The 20,296-nt window shown below is 38.1% G+C and overlaps 1 protein-coding gene across 1 annotated transcript in view; it reads right to left on the reverse strand.

Annotated features, from left to right (window-relative positions):
• Positions 1-20,296, reverse strand: part of LOC145999712 (angiotensin-converting enzyme-like) — a 292,863-nt gene that overhangs the window by 233,412 nt on the left and 39,155 nt on the right. Inside the window, exon 2 of the mRNA XM_083136993.1 lies at positions 7,102-7,263. Within this exon, the coding sequence (XP_082993119.1) occupies positions 7,102-7,263 (162 nt within the window). The remainder of the gene's footprint in view (positions 1-7,101; positions 7,264-20,296) is intronic.

The following is a 20,296-nucleotide window of genomic DNA, read 5'->3' on the forward strand; positions in this document are numbered from 1 at the left end:
ATTTATTTTTATTGTATTTTTGTACTTGTAGACTGCAATCATATCTAATTGTGCTGTAGCAAGCTATGAAAACTACAACCAGAAAACTAAAGGAACTGACATAAAATATCATAGATTTCCAGTCGATAATTGCGTAAGTAAACAGTGGATTCATGCTTGTAGACGAAATGTAAAAAAACGCAAGTGTGCAGTGCCAATTATTGTGAAGAAGACTATGTGCGAGATCTGAAAGAAGAATTTCTGTATTTTTCACCAAAGAACATGAAGAAGCCAACTGCAGTGCCATCGCTAAAATTACACCCAATTACTTTAGTACCAAATAATCGAGGAAATGGTGTAGTTCTCCTAAACACTTATCTTCACAATATGATTCGCTTGTAGGACGTGTTGCTAAGGTTTGCAGAGATGTACGCTACGAAAGATATGCAATAAGAAGACGTGCCCTAAACAAGCTTAAGACTATGCTGCCAGAAAAGAGAAAAATATATAGACGAAGGTATATGCACAAACTGCAAGCAATGGTTCGTTGTTGGAAAACATATTCAATCGTTTACAAAGGAGAAACACACGTCAGCATAATGAAGCAAATACATTAAAGATTACAAACAACCTCTATCAACCTGATTTAACTGAATAAAGAAGTTCAAAACTACAACATAACCTAACCGACAGTACCACAAGAAAAGTCATCAATATCTTGAAAATGTGTTCAACTAGTGCGAAGTACGTAGTGAGCCTAACTGATTTGTTATGTACATTTTATGTAAGTCGGATTTATAATTATTAACAATTTCATTTAACACTTTAACACAGACCGATGTTGATTGTGATTTGTATGCTCACATAATTATGAAAAACGTTGTCGGAAATGGGCATTTCGAAGATCGTGTACTAACTTTCACGCTATTTGAAATGAAATTCACCTAGTACATCTTCAATTCGAGTTACATAGCGTTGTATGCACGATGGAAAATATTGCATGAGTGAATATTACACCCATCATTGAAATTTTTGCAACTTCGTTCAATTTCGGTATTTCACAAATATATTGTGAATAATTTTGTACCCTTGTACTCAATATAAACCAATGGATGTTACATTATTTCTTTGTAGTACATTTCTGTCAAAAAGAGCAAGATCTAAGATTAGTGTAATGCAAGTTACTTCGTTAATGTACAAATGTGTGTCGCATATCAGCCTTGGAGTATATTTTCCGGTTATACAACTCAGACACACATGGAAATGGAAATGAAAAATCTGCGGACAAAGTCCTTTAACGAATAATGATTCGTACAGTTGCACGGTCAATCATTGTGAGTTCATGTAACTTTTCTCCTTTATTGTTTAATTAAACTAAGATATTTTCATTGATATTCTCAAAGCGTTTCATTTACCGTGTGATCATAAATCTATTTCTATAGGCTTGAATTAGTAGGTTAAGACATTTAAGTGTGATGTTCCTAGTACTCATCAAGTATTTCTAGTAGGTTAACTTAGTTAAATTAGTACTTGTACACTTTGGCTTGTCTTCTGCACGCGTTTGTATGTAAAGTTCTTAATACGAAAAAATATTTTTTAGAACTATGACAACGATAACTTGCAGCCAAATTTGAACCAGAGAAATAATAAAATATCTGCAAATTACAAACTGGAATTGCGTTTTCAAAGTCTGAAACTACTATCTTACAAACTATTTCATCATTCTTCCTCCACGTAAAACTTTCCAAAAAATTTTTGCATATGGAACTTTGATCCGTACGTAAATTATTGTACAGTAAATAAATATATGAAGAAGGTTGGGAATTCTTTCGAATTTAGAGTAAGTTTCAAATGCAGAGTAAAATTTTATCTAGATTGTATATTGCTTCTTACACTTGATAATTTCAAAAATAAAGTTACATTATGGAGAATGGTAAAGATTAGTTTTTAAGTATAGCAGTATAATTTTAATACTTTCAGATGTTATGTAAAATTTGAAATGTTCCTGGAAATGATTGCAACGTTCTGAATGAATAAGAAGGAACTATTCAGTCAGAAAACTAAATATTAGGCTTTTGTACTGCGTTGTGTTAAATGTTTCAACTAGATTATACCGGACTACTATCGGATTAAAAATTACGGATATTCAAGTTTGGACTCCAATTAAAAGTTAATCAGTAGAACCACATAAAAATGAGTTACATCAAAATTCTGCTTATTCAATTCTGTGCCGATCTATAGTTACCAATTTATTTTTGATTATGCGTTCTATTTTTATCATCGTGAGAACAAAATAGGATTATTTTTAAGTTTGGCAAACTATCGCTCTCTTTGAGATTCTATAAATATAGAACGGGTGTTTTTTATATATAAATTATATATTATATAATTTATTTATTTATTATCCAATCTCTAATATCCATAATTTATAATCCGATAGTACCCCTGTGACGTTCTGTGAGGCCCGTAGTACCTCGGAGGCCTCTGTCGATCTCCTTGGCGTAGTGGTTAGCACATCACGCTTCGACGCCAGGGGTCCCGGATTCGAATCCAATCGGGTAAGACATTGATTTGTCCTTAATGAGAAAATTGAGAATTTAGTAAATGTGATAGTATATGTGAATACAAATATTGATTGATTGATTTGCTTCATTTACTTCGCTTCTTGTGCCACTTTTGGCTAATTTGCGAAGACAGGGATGAGTGATGAAATGATGAATGGACAATCACAAATATCCATGCCCAAACCAGGATTTGAACCCAAACATCTGGCGTTGAAGTTCGATGTGCTAACCAGTACGCCAAGGAGGCCGGCTTGTGGAAACAAAGAAAGAGATCCTCTTATGGCTTTTCCTTTCATATTTAAAAAAAGACAGAACAGCAAAAATATACCAAATCTGTCAATCAATTCTTTCTTTGTAACTCTTTCACTATGCAATTCTTTTTTAGCATGCAACGTTTCTTACTAAAATCATAATACGATTTATGAAATGATGAAATCTGAAATTCTAATGAGAACACGGACAACCTTGTTTGTAATATATCGGTCAGGTTTCAGAAACATGAATTTTTACAATACGAGGGTCACTATTTATATTTTGAGCCTTGGCAACTCTGATTGAAGTTAGGCGCGATTTGACGTTTGCACGGAATCGTCTGGCATTATTGTCTTGGAGATTGAGCGACAACAATAACATGGAATTAACTCGTGAACATTTTCGTGCGATGATTTTTTACGATTTTCGACGTGGATTATCAAGACAAGAGTGCATCGATCAACTTACTTCCACATTTGGCGATGAAGCCCCATCCTTTGCCACTGTGAAACGCTGGTATAACGAATTTAATCGTGGCCGCCATTCGCTCACCGACGAGATTCGCGAAGGTCGTCCAAAATCAGTCGTTGTTCAAGAAAACATTGATGCTGTGCAAAACCTAATACTGCAAGATCATCATGTGACATACTGTGAGATTGAGGCAACCATAGGCATTAGTTCCACCAGCATATATAAAATATTACATGATCATTTAGCTGTGAGAAAGGTATGTTCTCGTTGGATCCCACACAATTTGACAAAAACGCAAAAAGACGATCGCGTCAATTGGTGCAAACAAATGCTCAATAAATACAATCGTGGTGCTTCAAAAGACGTATATAAGATTGTAACAGGTGACGAATCATGGATATATGCATATGAGCCGGAACGTAAACAGCAGTCGACTGTATGGGTGTTTCAAGATGAACCCAATCCAACAAAAGTTGTTCGCGCTCGAAGCACATCGAAACAAATGGTCGCTCGCCTGTTTTTTCGGGAAAACTGGTCATGTGGCAACTGTGCCTTTAGAGGAACGTAGAACGGTCAACTCTGAATGGTACACAACAATTTGTTTGCCAGAGGTCTTCGGTCAAATATGGAAAACAAACAAACGCCGTCGGATCATTCTTCATCAAGACAATGCCAGCTGTCACACATCTCGTCTAACAACCGACTTTATGAACAGTAAAAAAATCGAATTGATGGGTCATCTGCCGTACAGCCCTGATTTGGCACCCAATGACTTCTTCTTGTTCCCGAATGTCAAGAATAAATTGCGTGGACAACGATTTTCGTCGGCGGAAGACGCCGTTGATGCGTTCAAAAACCATATTATGGAGGTGTCTCAAGAAGATTGGAAAAACTGCTTTGACAAATGGTTCGAACGAATGCAAAAGTGTATTGACCATAAAGGAGAATACTTCGAAAAACAATAAAGCAGTTTTCAATGCCAAATTCCTGTTTTTTCATTGTTAGGCTCAAAATATAAATAGTGACCCTCGTACGTTTGCATGTGCAATTTTCCCTCTTTTAAAAGTAGCATGTTTTAATTATGTTACTAATCATTAAAGGAATACCTCAATACCATCCCGAAGTATGATAATTAATATTTACCCCTCAAAGTAATGAAACACTTTCCCTCTCTGAAACTCGCATAGATATGATAGCGGCCGTTTGCTTCGGCCAAGCCCAAACGAACATAACCGAAGGGGCACCGAGCATAACCGATCCTCCCACATGACGTCACGCGCTCGTGCATGATCGGCAATTTTCGGATGGCGCTACCTTATAGTATATTAAGTTACCTTGAGTTTTCCCGATTTCATCCTTAGCTATGCAGCGTTGCAAACTTTCGAAAAAGATAATACATGGCAAACGGACCGTATTTTTGTTTCCAGGTCCGTACGATTGGTTTAAGAATTTCTTAGGGAAATATTTGGGATAAAACTGCAAGAGCAGATTTTGACAAGACGTGCATTTAGCGTACGGACTAAGGTTTGGACCGTACGGTTGGCAACGCTGCGCTTTCACCACTCGATTTTTCTCCTCCTCCTCTGCCGATATGCGCGGCCCTGCTCTACAGTTAGCTGGGACAGGGTATACTGGTTTTCGTCTCTCACGATACTCCGTAACAATCCATAAGTAATAGGAAAATATCAGTAAGAAAAGAACCCTTCAAAACCCAGACACCAGCCGGTGTATTGCAGACAGGAAATATGTAAGGAATTTCTTGTCAGACATTACCTAAGCTTACCGGGTCACCAACGGTGTAAACATGTAAACAGGTGCAATCGAGGAAGAAGCTACAGGTTACTCATTCGGCATTGCTTAGGCAAATTGAATTGCAATAAACAAGTGGAACAACTGGGGGTGAGGGGTCAGTGAGCTTTGGGCAGTACGAGCGAGTGAGACGATTGTCAGGCAGGCGATTGCGTGAGTCGCAAGTCAGACTCTCTACGCATCGTACGGTCTCAACTACAACTCTTCACCGTAGAACTTCTCATCTACCAGACAGTGACAGGTATACTTTCTCATCATGCTGGTCCAGTCTTTGAGGGTTTAAAACTCAAGTGTTGTATTTTGCCATTTGCATCTCGCACGTTACCATTAAGCTCTCCTTGAATAACGAGCACGCCATTGTTGAGGATGAGTGATAAATACGCTACGCAACCCAGATTCGATCCCAGTTCCAATCAGGAGCGTCACGACTCGTCACCGTGCTTGTCGGTATGCTTTTGTTCCCACAAGGCATTGCGCTGAGCAGACAAGGTAAAATGATGAACGAACCACTCGAGGAAGAACGTTGTAGGAGAATAGCTAGTTTACTAGTTTATTAGTCAACCAAAATTAAAATTTTGAGAGGAAAAGGAAACCCATGTGCTAGAAATTGGCTGGACAGAAAGTATATGTAATTCACATACTTTGATTATAATGAACTCGGGTATGTATTCATACATAAGATTAGCAGAATTCATTCATTTCTTTTAAAATGCCCAACTAAATATGCCAAACATTTACATTTTCATTATTGGCTAACCACATCTGTCGTGTACAAATAGGATTTCTATGTATAAATTCCAAAATACAGGATGAGTCAAAAGTCTTTGCACAACACCTTTTATTTTGAAAGCGACTTGACGGAGGGCGATGAAATTTCGTATATGGGTAATTGGGGTGAACTTCAACTGTGAAAATATCGTCACCAAATAAAGTTAGGGGAAAAATAACTGCATATTCTTATTTCTGAGAAAACGCACATGTTAAATGATATGCTACATGACCCCCTTCCCATTTGAAAATCTGGATGTAATTCCAAGATGGCGGCTTTCAAGATGGCCGTCATGATACACACTAGCCCCATCTGGTGTGCCACTACTGCAATTACCCATATCCGAAATTTCATCGCCCTCAAGTCCATTCCATATAAAAGGGTGTCCAAAGACTTCTGACTCATTCTGTATTAATAAACACGAATTCACTTCATTTTTGTTACTTTCTTTTAAATCTAGGAGCAAAAAGAAACAATGCACAACTCTGAAACCACATGTAAAATCAGCTACAAATTTTCCTTACCGAATCCACAGATTATCTTCACATGACGAAGAAGCCAGTTGCAATTAGAATACGGTCTAGTCGCCTATACCAGTCTTATCAGCCAACCTGGTAGCCAGTGCAGCGCCAACTAGGGTTTCCAGTAGGGAATCCAGCTTTAAATGCTTTGTAATATTTCAATCAGAGCTCCAAATGGACCGGAGTGGACCAGAATGGCTTTCCGGTTCATGTACAACTGGTGTTCCCTCTCGTGAGAAATGGCAAAGGACAGTTGCGTTTCGTTTTTGTTTTTTTTAACATATATACTTTACTAAATTGTATTTCTCAGTGTGAGTGACATTGTTAATATTCTTTAATAGTACTCCCTACACATGGATATGCGTTGTTGCCCCGAGGGAGGAGGTATAGGGATTTTCTACTCTTACGGCGGCTGATCCTCTTGCTGGCAAGGGAAATGGGAAGCGGCCTATCCAGCGCGATAAGAAACGCAGCACTCTGTAGAACGAGGTGCACGTAGTACTTCTTCCCGCCGCGTCGTAACTCTTGGTGCTACCGCTTTTGACTGGTTGGTCAGCGGTGTATTCCCCGCTCCCCAGCATGTAGGCCGCCTGCCGTAAGACCACACAAGAGCTGTAGTCGTTAGTCTCGTCGCTGTGGTAATGAATGACAAAAAAGGCACCACAACGTTATTAACGAAAATAAAGCGTTGCGTTTCGTGAACAATTTCCAGTCCTGATTTCATTTCGTCACTTACCTTAGAGAGATCGTCTTGCGTCATGTTGCCAGGACCTTTGGAGACCAGCCTCTGCAGCTGTCGTTTGATGTTACCGCTGGGAACTTTCGTGAGGTCAATCGTTTGCAGGATTTCATCCTGGACCCTCGATTTGAAGCGATCGTACTCTTCGGACGCGTCCAACTGAAAAAAAAGTATCATAAATTAGTTGAATATTTTAAAAAAGAAACCATATTATTTCATTATAACTCTCTTGACTTGGGAACCTGTGGAGCAAGGTCATGTATGACGGTAAAGAAGGGGAGAAAGCGAGTAGGCGCGGAGCAAAGCAGTGCGCATTGATTCAAACGGCTGGTAGCTGAGCTGCGTTTTCCCCTGTATGCACTCACATTCCCTCGTGCGTCTATTGGTCGAAAAATCTCGAGTCCTGTTTGCGAGAAGAACTGGTTCGATTGCTCTAGAAATTCCCGAAACAGAATATTTGCCCTTGTTATACATTTCTAGTAAATTATAGGCTGTAATATTTTAAATTCCGTTCACATTATTTCAAGCATGACTTTTAGGATGTTATAGACATCATTTTAGGCTTTATAAAGAGATGATTTAGCCCTTTTTAGGATTTTTTCCCTACGCGTATTTTTATTGAAATCAATCACAAATCTTTGCATTTACATGAACATCAATACTGCAAACACATTTTCCTTCACATATTACATGTTTACTAAACTTAAACCATACAAAAGAACATAGTTTCTAGAAAATAATAAAAATTTGAAACGTGTCATTGTTAAGCTATTTCTTTTGTAATGCCAACTTTTCCTTTTTTCTCATGTCCTTTCGCTTCTCTCATCTCCATTCAATCTTCTCTCTCTCTCTGTGTGTGTGTGTGTGTGTGTGTGTGGTTGTGTGTGTGAGAGAGAGGGGTGGGGAGAGAATACGTTTTCATATTGCCGTACAGTTAATGGAAAACAAGCACAAAAACTGTATTTTTGAATGCCAGAAAATGAATGATAAATGCATGCTGAAGATAATTTCTTTTGTAGTACATATAACATGTATAACTTTCATGTGCAAGGTATGTTTTACACATATGCAATATGGAGCGACATCAAATAAGAAAATACATATGCAACATGCTAACACTAAATTGTTTACGTATTCAAATTTCATTGAATACATATATACAACACATATTATTTAAACATTACATTACTGAAAATTATATTGCGAGCGAAGCGAGAGAGAAAATTTTTAGATCCAATTTTTGCAATTTAAAACAATATTGATTTAATAGGGCGCAAATAATTTTGCTGGACGCCATGTCATTCTCTCTTTTACAACATTTTTCATTTAGATCGCTCGGCACCCATGGCCGACTCCCGCCGCCCCCGCAGGTACTACGGCTCTGAACTTGACGAAACTGAGTGAAGGGGGTGTTGCAAGAGAAGCGAGCAACAAAATCTTACAAAATGATGGTTGAGGGGGAATGACCTCCTGCCCCGCCTGTGGTTGCGGCACTGGTACAATATGCTTCTTGCTTGTCAATATAATGATCCTTTAGAAGCGTAAGACAGTGTGATCATGGTCTCACGAAGCGTTTCCCGGGATGCTGATACTGCGCATCAGATTTCAGCGCCACATTTGCACCTGGTAATGAAAATTTGAACTATTTTCTTCCCCATCTATTCTCCAAGCTCTGCATAACCTCTATATGAAGTTTCAGCGCAATCAGTTGCTTCAAACGGGCTCCAGATGGCTCTGAGTAGAGGAACTTTAATTGTGAATGTGCGGTATTTAAGAGAGGAAAAGGTTTCAAATTAGAATAACTACATAATTTATATAAATTGCAGTTGTATGCGCCATAAATATGTTTGAAGATTGAATCGCTAAAATTGCAATAATTACGGTAAACTATGAAATAGCTGTTAACATTATAAAACGATCACGTTCATATCTCCAATGTGATACTTTTTCAGTGAGGAAAGTAAGAGATGATAAGGCTTTATAATCAGAGTGAGCTTAGATAGGCAGTAAAAACTATCAAAATAGGCAAAAAAAGAACCGAAATATGCACTGAAAGAGATGAACATTGACAGTTATTTATAATTTTCCCAGATTCGCCACTCAAGAGCTATTACGCGTATCTTCGAAATAGGTACGTATGTCTAAGGCCAGGTTGCACCATCTCCGCTTAACGTCTTATCCCCCACTTAACACCATTTTGCGGTTATCCAATGTCCGCCTAACGTTACCTGTCACTTATAGTCCCGTGTAACGTAAGTGGCGATCGGGATTCCGTCAAACGTGTTAAGTGCCGGATAAACATGGAAAGCAGTACACTGTGCAGCCAACAGATACCTGCAGTACCTAGTATAATCTGTGTTTGCAGTTGATATGGCGAAGTGTCGATCAGCTGTTGTAGAAAGTTTGCTGCATGTTTTGCATTACCATAATTACAGCAAAAGTCGGATTTGTTAATTATCCCAGGAACGGCAATAAATAAAGCAATGTTTATAAATATATGTGTAAAAAGTTAATATTAGGTGGCCATTTTCATGTGTATTCCGAAAATTTTGGATATTAATATTAGCATTAGCAGTTTCACTGTAATTTCGTAAGTAGGATTTGAGTGCATGCTGGTGCATAAATAAAAACTACGGTTCCAGACTTCCAGGTTAAAGTAATGCGTTTGATGCTTGCAAAATTGTATTAAAATGGCGTTCCAAGTAAATGAATGTGTGCTTGCTGTAACAAATTTCTTCAACCAAACAACACAATACGCAAAATGTACACCATGCATAAGTTGCTTTCTCGCAATCCTAATAATTTGTAATCTTTAAAATTATAACACGCGTAATATTATTACGAGTCACTTCAGTCACCATTGGTGTGAATATAACATTTCAAATAAATATGTAACGTGTTGTTTCCGAACTGGCAAAGAAGAATACATGTATAATATTTATTAGTACCCTAACCGTTCAGTTCATAGGATATGTACAAGGAACAATTTTCGAATGGTGGTGTGTTTTGTACAAACAAGCACTCTTATAATAATAACCTTGGAAGTAACTACATACCTAATAGTACATAAGACGTAATACCAATCTTTAAAGAAACGCATATTTGTATATGTGTGATTTTGTATGTTAACTTCCATAACTGGCAAAAAGAACAACAAAAAAAAATCAGGTTTACTGTTAACATGTATCCTTACAATGTTGACATGCATGTACAAGGAACAATTTCTTACTGGCTTTGTACCTAATCCAACCTACCCTAATATAAATGGGAGTGCATAAGACGTAAATCCACAAGCTTTTTTTCGGTATTTACAGGCAACATTTTATGCGAAGTAACATATTTTAATTGCATTGTGTGAAATTTTGTATTTTAACTGTAAAACTGGCAAAAAGGACAGACGTTTCGTATATACAAACTGTCGTAGTGTTTTCTATGATGACATACATAATACTATTTTAAATGGTTAATATGTAGGAAGAACTGTATTACAACAATAAAATTTGAGTTCCCGGTTAGCACGAATTTTTTTAACACGAACTCTTGATTTTTCGGTCCCTTGGGATTCGTGTTAACGAGTGTTTACTGTAGTGATTTTAGTGTGATACTAAAAATAAAGAGGGGAGAACTCAAATTTTGTAATACATGATTAAGTTAAAAAGACCCTACTGGAACGATATAGTAACAGCACGTGTTCATTTTCTAGCTTGCGTGTAGTTATACCAAATTTGTATAAAAGCAAGAAATTTATAAAAAAGAGGTAAAGAATTGCATATTTCTTGAATAGCAAAAAAGGATATTATATCTAGTTGACTAAAAGTAAATTTCCTGATTAATATTTTATGCGCATTATTATAATTAGTAGTATGTATAAATCTTTGGTACTGCCCTTCAAGGCTGTATGATCCCAATCTAAAGGCGCGTCCCCACTATGCCACTTAGCAAGTCCGCTCGCAAAAGGCGAGCAAGTGGGTACGTACGGCCTGTTGCCAGGCTGATTCCAACCCGACTAGTAGCGGTTTTCTTCAAAGGACATTGCGTGTCTCGAGGCGAGTGATAAAGCTTCAACCCGGAGCCATGGTTTATTTAAGAATTACCAGGCATGCAGTATATGTAGGACGAAGATGTTCTGAAGACGGGAGATTTTCTTTCAGTCTGAGAGGTCGTCATAAGTGTCGTGATTGATTAAACTAACTTTTATTGTTACTGGGGAAGGATTATTATTGATATTCTCTCTGTTACAAGGATTACTTGGGATTTCATCGTGTGAAGCGGGTGATTCCTGGCTGGTAGATAGGTACTTGGGCACTTGCTATCTTGCTTGTCTGGGTGGGGGCGGGATGGGGGAGTGATGTGGTTTGCGTGTATTGTACACAGGTGCTGGGGTTGGATTCCCTTACTAAAACTTCTTCGTTGCACTGTAAAAGGGGTGACAAACTGGGTTCGCTACTATTTCCGCATATGAATTGATCTGAATTTGCTCTAATAATCGCCGTTATTTCCGGCGAGTTTTTTTTTGTCCTGACTGTACAAAAGAAGGGGGAGGGGGTACATTGACATAAAGATGGGCTGCATGTTCCAGAGTTGTATCTACGTTGTCGTACAAATGTTCTACTAAAGAAAAGTCATTATTTAGGTTGGTTAAATATATGTCTTCGTTACTTTCTTTCTTTGTTAAAACAGGCCTAGTGCTTTTTACAATGTAAATAGCATGTTATCATAAATAAAATGAGGCAAAAGATGAAAACGGCTAAAATTAATCCCGTAAAGATATTATGGGGATATTTAAAAGATTCTTTTAACAATTCTAGGAAGGATAAGGCTTTAACATCCAAGAGAAAACAATTTATGATTAGTAAAAATCCTAAAATTTACCTTGTTACTTGGTAACTGAGCTGTTCCGCTACTAATTAAATGTTATTGCTGCCGCCTTACATTGTACTTAAACTTTACAGTTTGATGTTTACAAGGTATTGGTATATGGGGAGGTGAAAAACTTATTTGAGCTCGCCCATATGAAAAGTAAAAAAAATGTTCTATAATTATGCGATGATTACTAATGTCACAAAAAGTGATATTAGATTCGTGCTGACGCTCGAAGTGGGGGACACACCGACTGCCGCCGAGCGTGTCTGGAAGGTTAGGGAAGGAATAGGTCTTGTCTCTTCAACTTTTGATCATGGAGTGGACGGACTCGCAAGTTATAGCATTGTAGAAATACAAAACAACATATAACTTATTTTAAACCTTTAAAACACACGACATTGTTTTTACAAATGTTTAAAACACAGTGTTGTAACGTTTTTTAGACTTGTTTAAAACACATTTTGATCACTTATTTTAAACATTTAAAAACACATTTTTTTAGAAATGTTTAAAACGTTTAAATACAGTGTTGCAACGTTTTTTTAAAGATATGTTTAAAACACATTTTGATACTTGGTATTTGGTTATATGGTTGTTTTGTAACTTTATCTTTTCATTCAATCCGTGTCATTTTGTTTATTGTGCACAGAAGTTTGTTCAGTGGCTGAAAATAATGTATTCAGTTAACAAAGAAACACATCATGATTGAGTACACGTGGGGCACGTTCAAACACCTCGCTATGTTTTCTTTACTTTTTTGTACAAGTGTTCATAACGTTTATAGGGTTGAATAGTACATGGATGAAACAGATTTGTTCCGCACTTGACACATTGCACGTAGCTGTTAGTGTCAATATCTTGTTGCTTTCACGATTAAATGTATTTCGGAAAACAGAGTAACTGGCACATGGATAGTGTGGATTAGCTGAACCTCCTCGAACAGCTTACATGCGAGATTTGAGAGTAGCGTAAATAGGTATTTGAAGAAGTTAATCAAGTGCTCACTTTAGTATAACTAGAAACACAGTCCTTCCTTGGATGATTAACAGATTCCTTATTAATCATTATCCCTAGAAAATAATTATTTTTAGCATTGTTTTAAACGTTTCATTTGTTTAAGACATGTTTTTTTGTTCTTCATTAAAACATGTTTAAAACAAAAAAAACTGTTTTATTTGTTTCTTTAAAAGAAAAATTGTCACCCGTTTTGTCATGCATTTTCACAGAGTATTTCACGTGTTCTGCCAACAGGCTGTCGATCCAGACTGATGCTCTTCCCTACACCGCAGTGGTGTGGGGACGTCTATCGAGTTCGGCAAAGCAGAACGACTTTTACGCGCGGCCTTGCCAGCTGGCATAGTGGAAATGCACCTTAATCTTTGCCTTCCAGTAAGTTCAGAGGAAATTAATAATATCAATTATAAAAAAAGTACTAAACATTTGCATTTTCATTAATTGATGTATTTGGTAAGTCTTTGGGGGGGGGCGGACCCCCTGGACCTCTCCACATAAGTCCTTGGCACATGCATCTGCATTATTGCATAATCAATCAATCAACCAATCATAAAATTATAAATAAAAGAGTTCAGCCACCTAATATTTCTCCAAAGATGGCGTTACTGTGTGCCAGAACATCATAATCATTTGAATATAACAAATCTGTATAAGAAATTGTCACATCTAAGTTGTTATAAAAATGAGATCTTCTTTTTATGACTTGCAATATAAATCTTTCTTATTGTTTCAAATGTCATGTTCCTAAAGACAATAATCTTTCAACGAGATATCATATAAACTCGATAGTCGATTTATCATCTTGAGTGAAACATGATAAAACTTATCACTAATCCATTATCTTCAGTACTTGACTTAACAATAAAGACAACGGAGGTATCATTGTAGACAATCTCGAATAGGAAGCACAGAGATTGAACCATTCATTTGCTTATAAGGCAGCTAAGAAGGGAAGAAGGTTCAAAAGATAAGTTCACATCGAGTGGAAAAAGTTATGTTGTCTGTATAGATACTAAATGAATGCATGAAGTGTACTTAAAAGACTCCATAAAAAAACAAAGGCCAGGAAATTGTTGTCATGCTTAAATATGCCTGGCATTGTTAAGCGTGCTGGGATTGTTAATTGGATACGAACGCGTACAACAAAGACCCTCAACGCACATTTCAAATCGAAACAATTGTCTCCATTGAGCAACATCTAGTTTTACTTGTGGAAATATCTTTATTATAAAAGATCAGCTGAAGCTTTACTGCCGGTAAATGATGGACAGAATATCTGTTTATCGAAGACGTGAATTCTTGAGAATTTTCTGTTCTAGAACAGTTAAATCCTGCAGAATTTTGCAAGTTCTCGAATAGGCGAATCCTGGATAATTTTCCAGTTTCTCGAACAGATGAATCCTGGAGATTTTCTCAGTTCTCGAACAGGTGAATCCTAAAGAGTTATCCAAGTTTATTAACCCATGAGTTCTGTAGAATATTCCCAGTTCTCGAACAGATGATTCCTGCAGAATTCTCCAAGATTTCGAACAAGCTATTCCTGCAGAATTTTCCACATTATCTAAGAATTCCTCATATTATCTTTGTCTTCTACTTATTTAGTGTCGCTTTTCTTCCACTTTTGGCTATCGCGATGATAAGGATGAGTAGTGCATGATGAAATTGATGAACGGACACTCACAAAGAACACCCATGCCCAGGTAGGGAATCGAACATGGGGACCCTGGCGTCGTAGCGCGCTGTGCCTCCAATCCACTATGGAGATATTCCCGTATGGACGTATATGGAGAATAATAATAGGATGGGTTCTACTTTCAAATTTTAAAAAAATATGTATCGCAATATATATATATTTTCATTTTTGTAACTATAAACGGTTAATTATTGCCAATTATAGTTTATTGTTTACATAAATTCAGTAAAGAATATGTAACCATCAGTGGCGTACGCAGGATTATTTTTCGGAGAGGCTGGGATTGCAAAGGTGGATATTCATATTTGCGTTCTAGGGATGAAGATAAAATGTTTCGTATTTACAATTTTTAACCTTAGTTTCGGAAAATTGTATAAATACAAATATGGCATTTGGAGGTCATTTTAACATTTTCTCAGAGTTTTTTTTTATTGCTTTCGTTTGAAAATTTTGATTTTCTTAAAATTTCTGTAGGGGCTGTACCCCCATCAGCACCCTCCCCTGCTTACGCCAGTGGTGATCATCCATTGTGTCTGTTGCTAGCTCTATAAATTCTTAAAGTAATATAGTGATTATATCAGTTGTAGATTTATGCAATGGAAAGAGTATGGAATTCAGAAAATAGGGGCGTGATGATGATCACATCACCTCCACTCACGACCGGATCAAGAAAGTGTGGGGCGTTACCCCCACACCGCCTATACGCCTTCATGGCGTGGTGCTAAGCACAGGGGAGCACTTTACCTTTTTTTTTACTTTACTATGAGTACACTGACTACTACAAATAAACTATTAGGATACAGTAAAACCTCGATAATCCGGACTAATGAGGAGGATAAGTTGACCGGTTTAACGAAAGTCTGGATTAACTGAAATAACCTAAAAGAACAGTAGAAAGTGCATTAAAACTCTGTTTATAGCAACAAAACACGTTTATTATGGTGTATTTAAAGGGCATAGGCCTAAATACACTATACTGTACAGTAAAATGTAAAGCAATGCTGTACATACAATGCAGTACGTACGACGAATGCGATTGTTCACTTCTAGCCACATTTAAAACCTTGCATTCTGCTTTTTTTTGTCTGTTCGGATTAAGCCAAGTCCGGCTTATCGGAGTCCGTATTAACGAGGTTTTTCTGCTATTGTTTCTATGCCTTACATAGTATTATAATCCATGGAAACTAATTTAGAACACGCAAACTAGCTCTGAATATTATATAGTTGCTAAATCATCAGATCAAAACTGTTTTGTTTTCAGTTTCTAGTTCATAGCGTTAAAATGTTGATACAAAGCAGAATTCTGTTTTCAGTAGGAAGGTATTTGTTCTTCGTCCTATCTATGTGGCACGCAGTATCGCAAATACAAATTAGAACACAATATATCGTTTGTCCTTGCCCTCAACATGACCTTTTGGGTTTTAGAAACGGCTCACAGAGTGCAATCTCAACTTTTACACTTACAAGGAAGGCAGCAAAGGCTAAAAACTACTTAGCTTGTTTCTACATCGTTTAAGAAGGGCATGAATGAGCTAATATATGTCGACCTTAACAAGAAAAACACCAGGGGGCGGAGTGGTTAGCTACGACGCCAGGGGTTTAGGGTTCGAATCCTGGCCTGGCATGGATGTTTGTGAGTGTCCATTCATCAATTTCATCAGATCATCACTCATCCCCAACTTTGCAATTAACCAAAAGTGGTACAAGAAGGGAAGTAAAATAAAACAAATTGCTCGCCGTTTGTAGCGTTTCCAAGAATGGTTATGATGCTGTAGACAGACTAGTACACATAATAAAGAAACTGAATTATACATATATAATGTATTCGTTAACAAAATACTGCATTAATTGCAGACAGCTGCAATACATCTCGTAGCGTCGCTTCTCCGCGCTCACAGACTATTCACTCCCTTTTTAGTAGGCACTGGTATCCAGAGAATATTCTGGCGGCCATATTGGCTCCAAATGTCCAAGGTACGGAACACAAATCAAAACTAGATAGGTGAATTGCTAATATGTTAGTTGATTTGTAGTATATCGAGAGTCATACATAATAAATTGCTGTTTTCAACAGGTATTGTAGTCCCAACGAAACAAACAAAAAACAGAACCCCTTGAAAAAGCCCATCCCCAAGGCATACATTCAGAGTTATGCGCTTGATAATGTCCTGGTGGCTTTGAATAAACCAGGACGTAATTTGATTGACTGAATTTGAAATTGGGTGCTTCAGCACTTAGGCTATTTTACACCCGTCACAAAATACGGAATTCAGTCCCTTACCATATCTAAAATAACTAATAACACATCTGTAATGTCGGAGACTAAAATATTCTGACTTCAGTTAAGAGTTGAGGCTGTGAAGGGGTACTCAGCACAAACAAGGACAAAACACGGGACAATACACACACAGCCCTACGAAGATTATACTGGCAGTAGGTCCAGACGCCAGAGCCTCGTTAGTCTGCAAAATGCAGTCCAGGGTGTACTTCGGGGAAGTAAGGTTTACAATTGGGTGTACTACATCCCCAAGGACGTAATTTCCTCAGAAACACAGTCCCCCCTTTTTGTGTCCTAAGCACTTTATTTGTATTTTATTTTATTACATTAAAATTACACATTGGACATTTTCATTCATTGTACAGTCACGGACAGATATTGGTTGTAGTGATCCCATTGAAAACCAATGAAGTTGTTACAACCCAGAAGTGTCCATGACTGTATCAGTGTATAGGATTGTATGGTTAGGTTAAAAGTTGTTCCTATTTGATTCTCTTTCTTGTATATAAGTTCGTAGTTGTTGTCTAACTACGATTATTCTTTTAATATTATTAACATTTTTGTTTAGGTGTCGAGAACAATTTGTTAGTATACAGTAAAACCTCGTTAATCCGGAGTAATGGGCGGATAAGTTGACCGGTTTAACGAAAGTCCGGATTAACTGAAATAACCTTAAAGAACAGTAGAAAGTGCATTAGAACTCCGTTTATAGCAACAAAACAAGTTTCTTATGGTGTATTTAAAGGGCATAGGCCTAAATACACTATACAGTACAGTACAAAGTCTGCGGGAAACAGAATTTCATCAGTGCTTGACTGCCTTTCCTTTGGAAAGTTCTCTTGTTGACTTCTAGCCACATTTGAAACCTTGTATTCTGCTTTTTTTCCATTTGCTTGTCCGGATTAAGCTAAGTCCGGCTTACCGGGGTACGGATTAACGAGGTTTTACTGTATTAGTGAAAGTGGGGTCTCCCCGATGGCGCACTGGTAGCGTCGTCGTCTTGTAATCAAGGGGTCCCGGGTTCGATACCCGGTGGAGGCTCATAGTGGTTCGGATCCCACTTTAAACTGAAGGTCCAGTCCCGATTAGCCTCATTGTGCATAAAGTGGACTTCAAACACAAACTCAATCAAACCGGGATTCAAGAGGTTCTCCTAAAGTTTGTGACTTGCAGCCGAAGCTGGCAACCATCTGGACAGATGCTCTTTCGTTCGAGGTTCACAAGCGCCCGACCCTGTGGCCGAGTGGTCACAGTCTGCCTGCAGCTCGTGCAGGTATCAGTTCGTACCGAGCTCCGCTCTTTGCGTGAGAAGACTTAGTGATCGAACTGTCCGAGTTAGCTAGGGCCGTATACGGTTTGCTAGTGTTGTGTTAGTTCTTTTTTCCTTTGGAGTGCAAGCGAGGTTTTGACTACAATTACCGTGAGCCAGTGAAGATACGATGAAATAGTTCACGATGAATACACAAAGAGAAAACACCTTGAAATTTGTTTTCATTGATGTCAAAACGCGACCTACGTCATTGGATTTTCATCGATGGTTTCATGATGTCTACCAAGTGCCTACGAACCAAGTGCTCAGTTTTGAAATAGATTACTTTCGTAAGTGTTTGTACGTAAAATTTGCGACAAAAGTGGTAGGAGAAAGGTTACTAAATGATTTTGGTGCTGAGGTAATCTACAGTGACGTAGATGGTGATCATAAAGTTGAAGTAGAATGGGCCCACCAGCGGCATGTAATCGTCAGAATCCATGTAGTCCCAATTGAATTAAGTGCAGAAGTGATAAGTCGTGTCATGAGGTCTTATGGGGAAGTGTTAAAAATTTAAGACGAGACATACTCTGCAGATCACATTTACCCTACTCGAACTGGACGTGTCTTGATTAAAATGATACTACGTAAACCCATACCCTCATATGTAACAATGAATGGAGACTCCTATTGGGTAACATACCCTGGGCAGGTGCGTACGTGCCTCGCGTGTTCGGGGGAGGATCATGTAGTTGCTCAGTGCCCTAAGCGTCGATCCTCAGGGAACCAGCCCCGCAGGGGACCGGTTAATATACCCGCTGACAATGTACCGATGGTATATGAACCAACTGTGCTACCCGTACGGACTAAACCAAGAGATTCAGCTCCGTTAGTTGCAGAAGTCCCAGCGTCAGGAGATAGCAATGGAGGGAACACGGATAGCCCCAGAATCACCGACGAGGAGACAGGTACCAGACAGGAAGTTAGTGAGAAGAATGCACCAACAGGAAGGGAAGAGATGGAGCAGCCAACATTGACCACTTCAGAGGAGATGCATCACATACCCCCGCCCCCACCCCCAAGTGCTTTGATCGCGGAGGCAGAATTCCCCGTAGTTACCTCTCCTAGGAAATCACGGTCAAGATCTGTATCAAGGTTACGGTCAGTGGCGGAAGAGTCCATGGTGCTACGTAGAAAGAAGAAGAAAAATAATGAATGCGTAAGTTCCACAATAGTTCATAACGAATTTAGAGTAGAACCTGGTACCCCAAAACAAGATGTTTCAAAGGGTAGTTTAACAAGTCATTCAGGAAATGTAATTAAAGAGAAACCTTCGACGAGTAACAAACTTACCCCAGATTTATTTAGTGGAAAGCATAGTTAATGCATTCTAGGCAGAAATTAGAGTTTAGTAATGTTGAAGAATGTAAGTAAGTTTAGTTTTCTTTTGTGGACAGTTCTAATCATGCAAACATTTACCTTGGCATCTATAAATTTGAATCAAATGCAAAGTAAGACCAAAATAATTGCTCTCAATGACTTTCTCATTAAATCGTCTATTGATGTGGCCCTCTTACAAGAGGTAGCCATAGACGATTTTTCTGTACTGAACATGTTTAAAGTTTACAACAATTTTACTCCCTTTGCACAAGGGACTGCCATAGCATGTAGGCGACACTTGGATTTACGTAATGTAGTGCCCCATCCCACGGGCAGACAAATAAGTGCCAAATTAGGCTCAGTGTTTCTCTGTAATGTGTATGCTCCGTCAGGAAGCCAAAACAGACAGGAAAGAGAAGATTTTTTTTCAACAGTTGTAGGGCCCGAGTTGACATCCCACACACTAGACACTATACTAGTGGGTGATTTTAACTGCGTAATTCGTTCACAAGATCAAAATCCAGGATACAACTTCTCACGTGCGCTCTATGAATTAACGCAGGGGTTACAACTGCGTGACGCTTGGATACACACCAATGGCGAAAGTCAAGGTTACACACATATCACCTCCAATAGTGCGTCAAGGATCGATAGGTTTTATGTCGCACCAAGATTTCAGGAATATATCATTAGTGTTCAAAATTTTCCAGTATGC

Source organism: Lepisma saccharinum, chromosome 15 (genome assembly GCF_977018435.1).
Source record: "Lepisma saccharinum chromosome 15, izLepSacc3.1, whole genome shotgun sequence".
In the NCBI taxonomy this organism is placed as follows: domain Eukaryota; kingdom Metazoa; phylum Arthropoda; class Insecta; order Zygentoma; family Lepismatidae; genus Lepisma; species Lepisma saccharinum.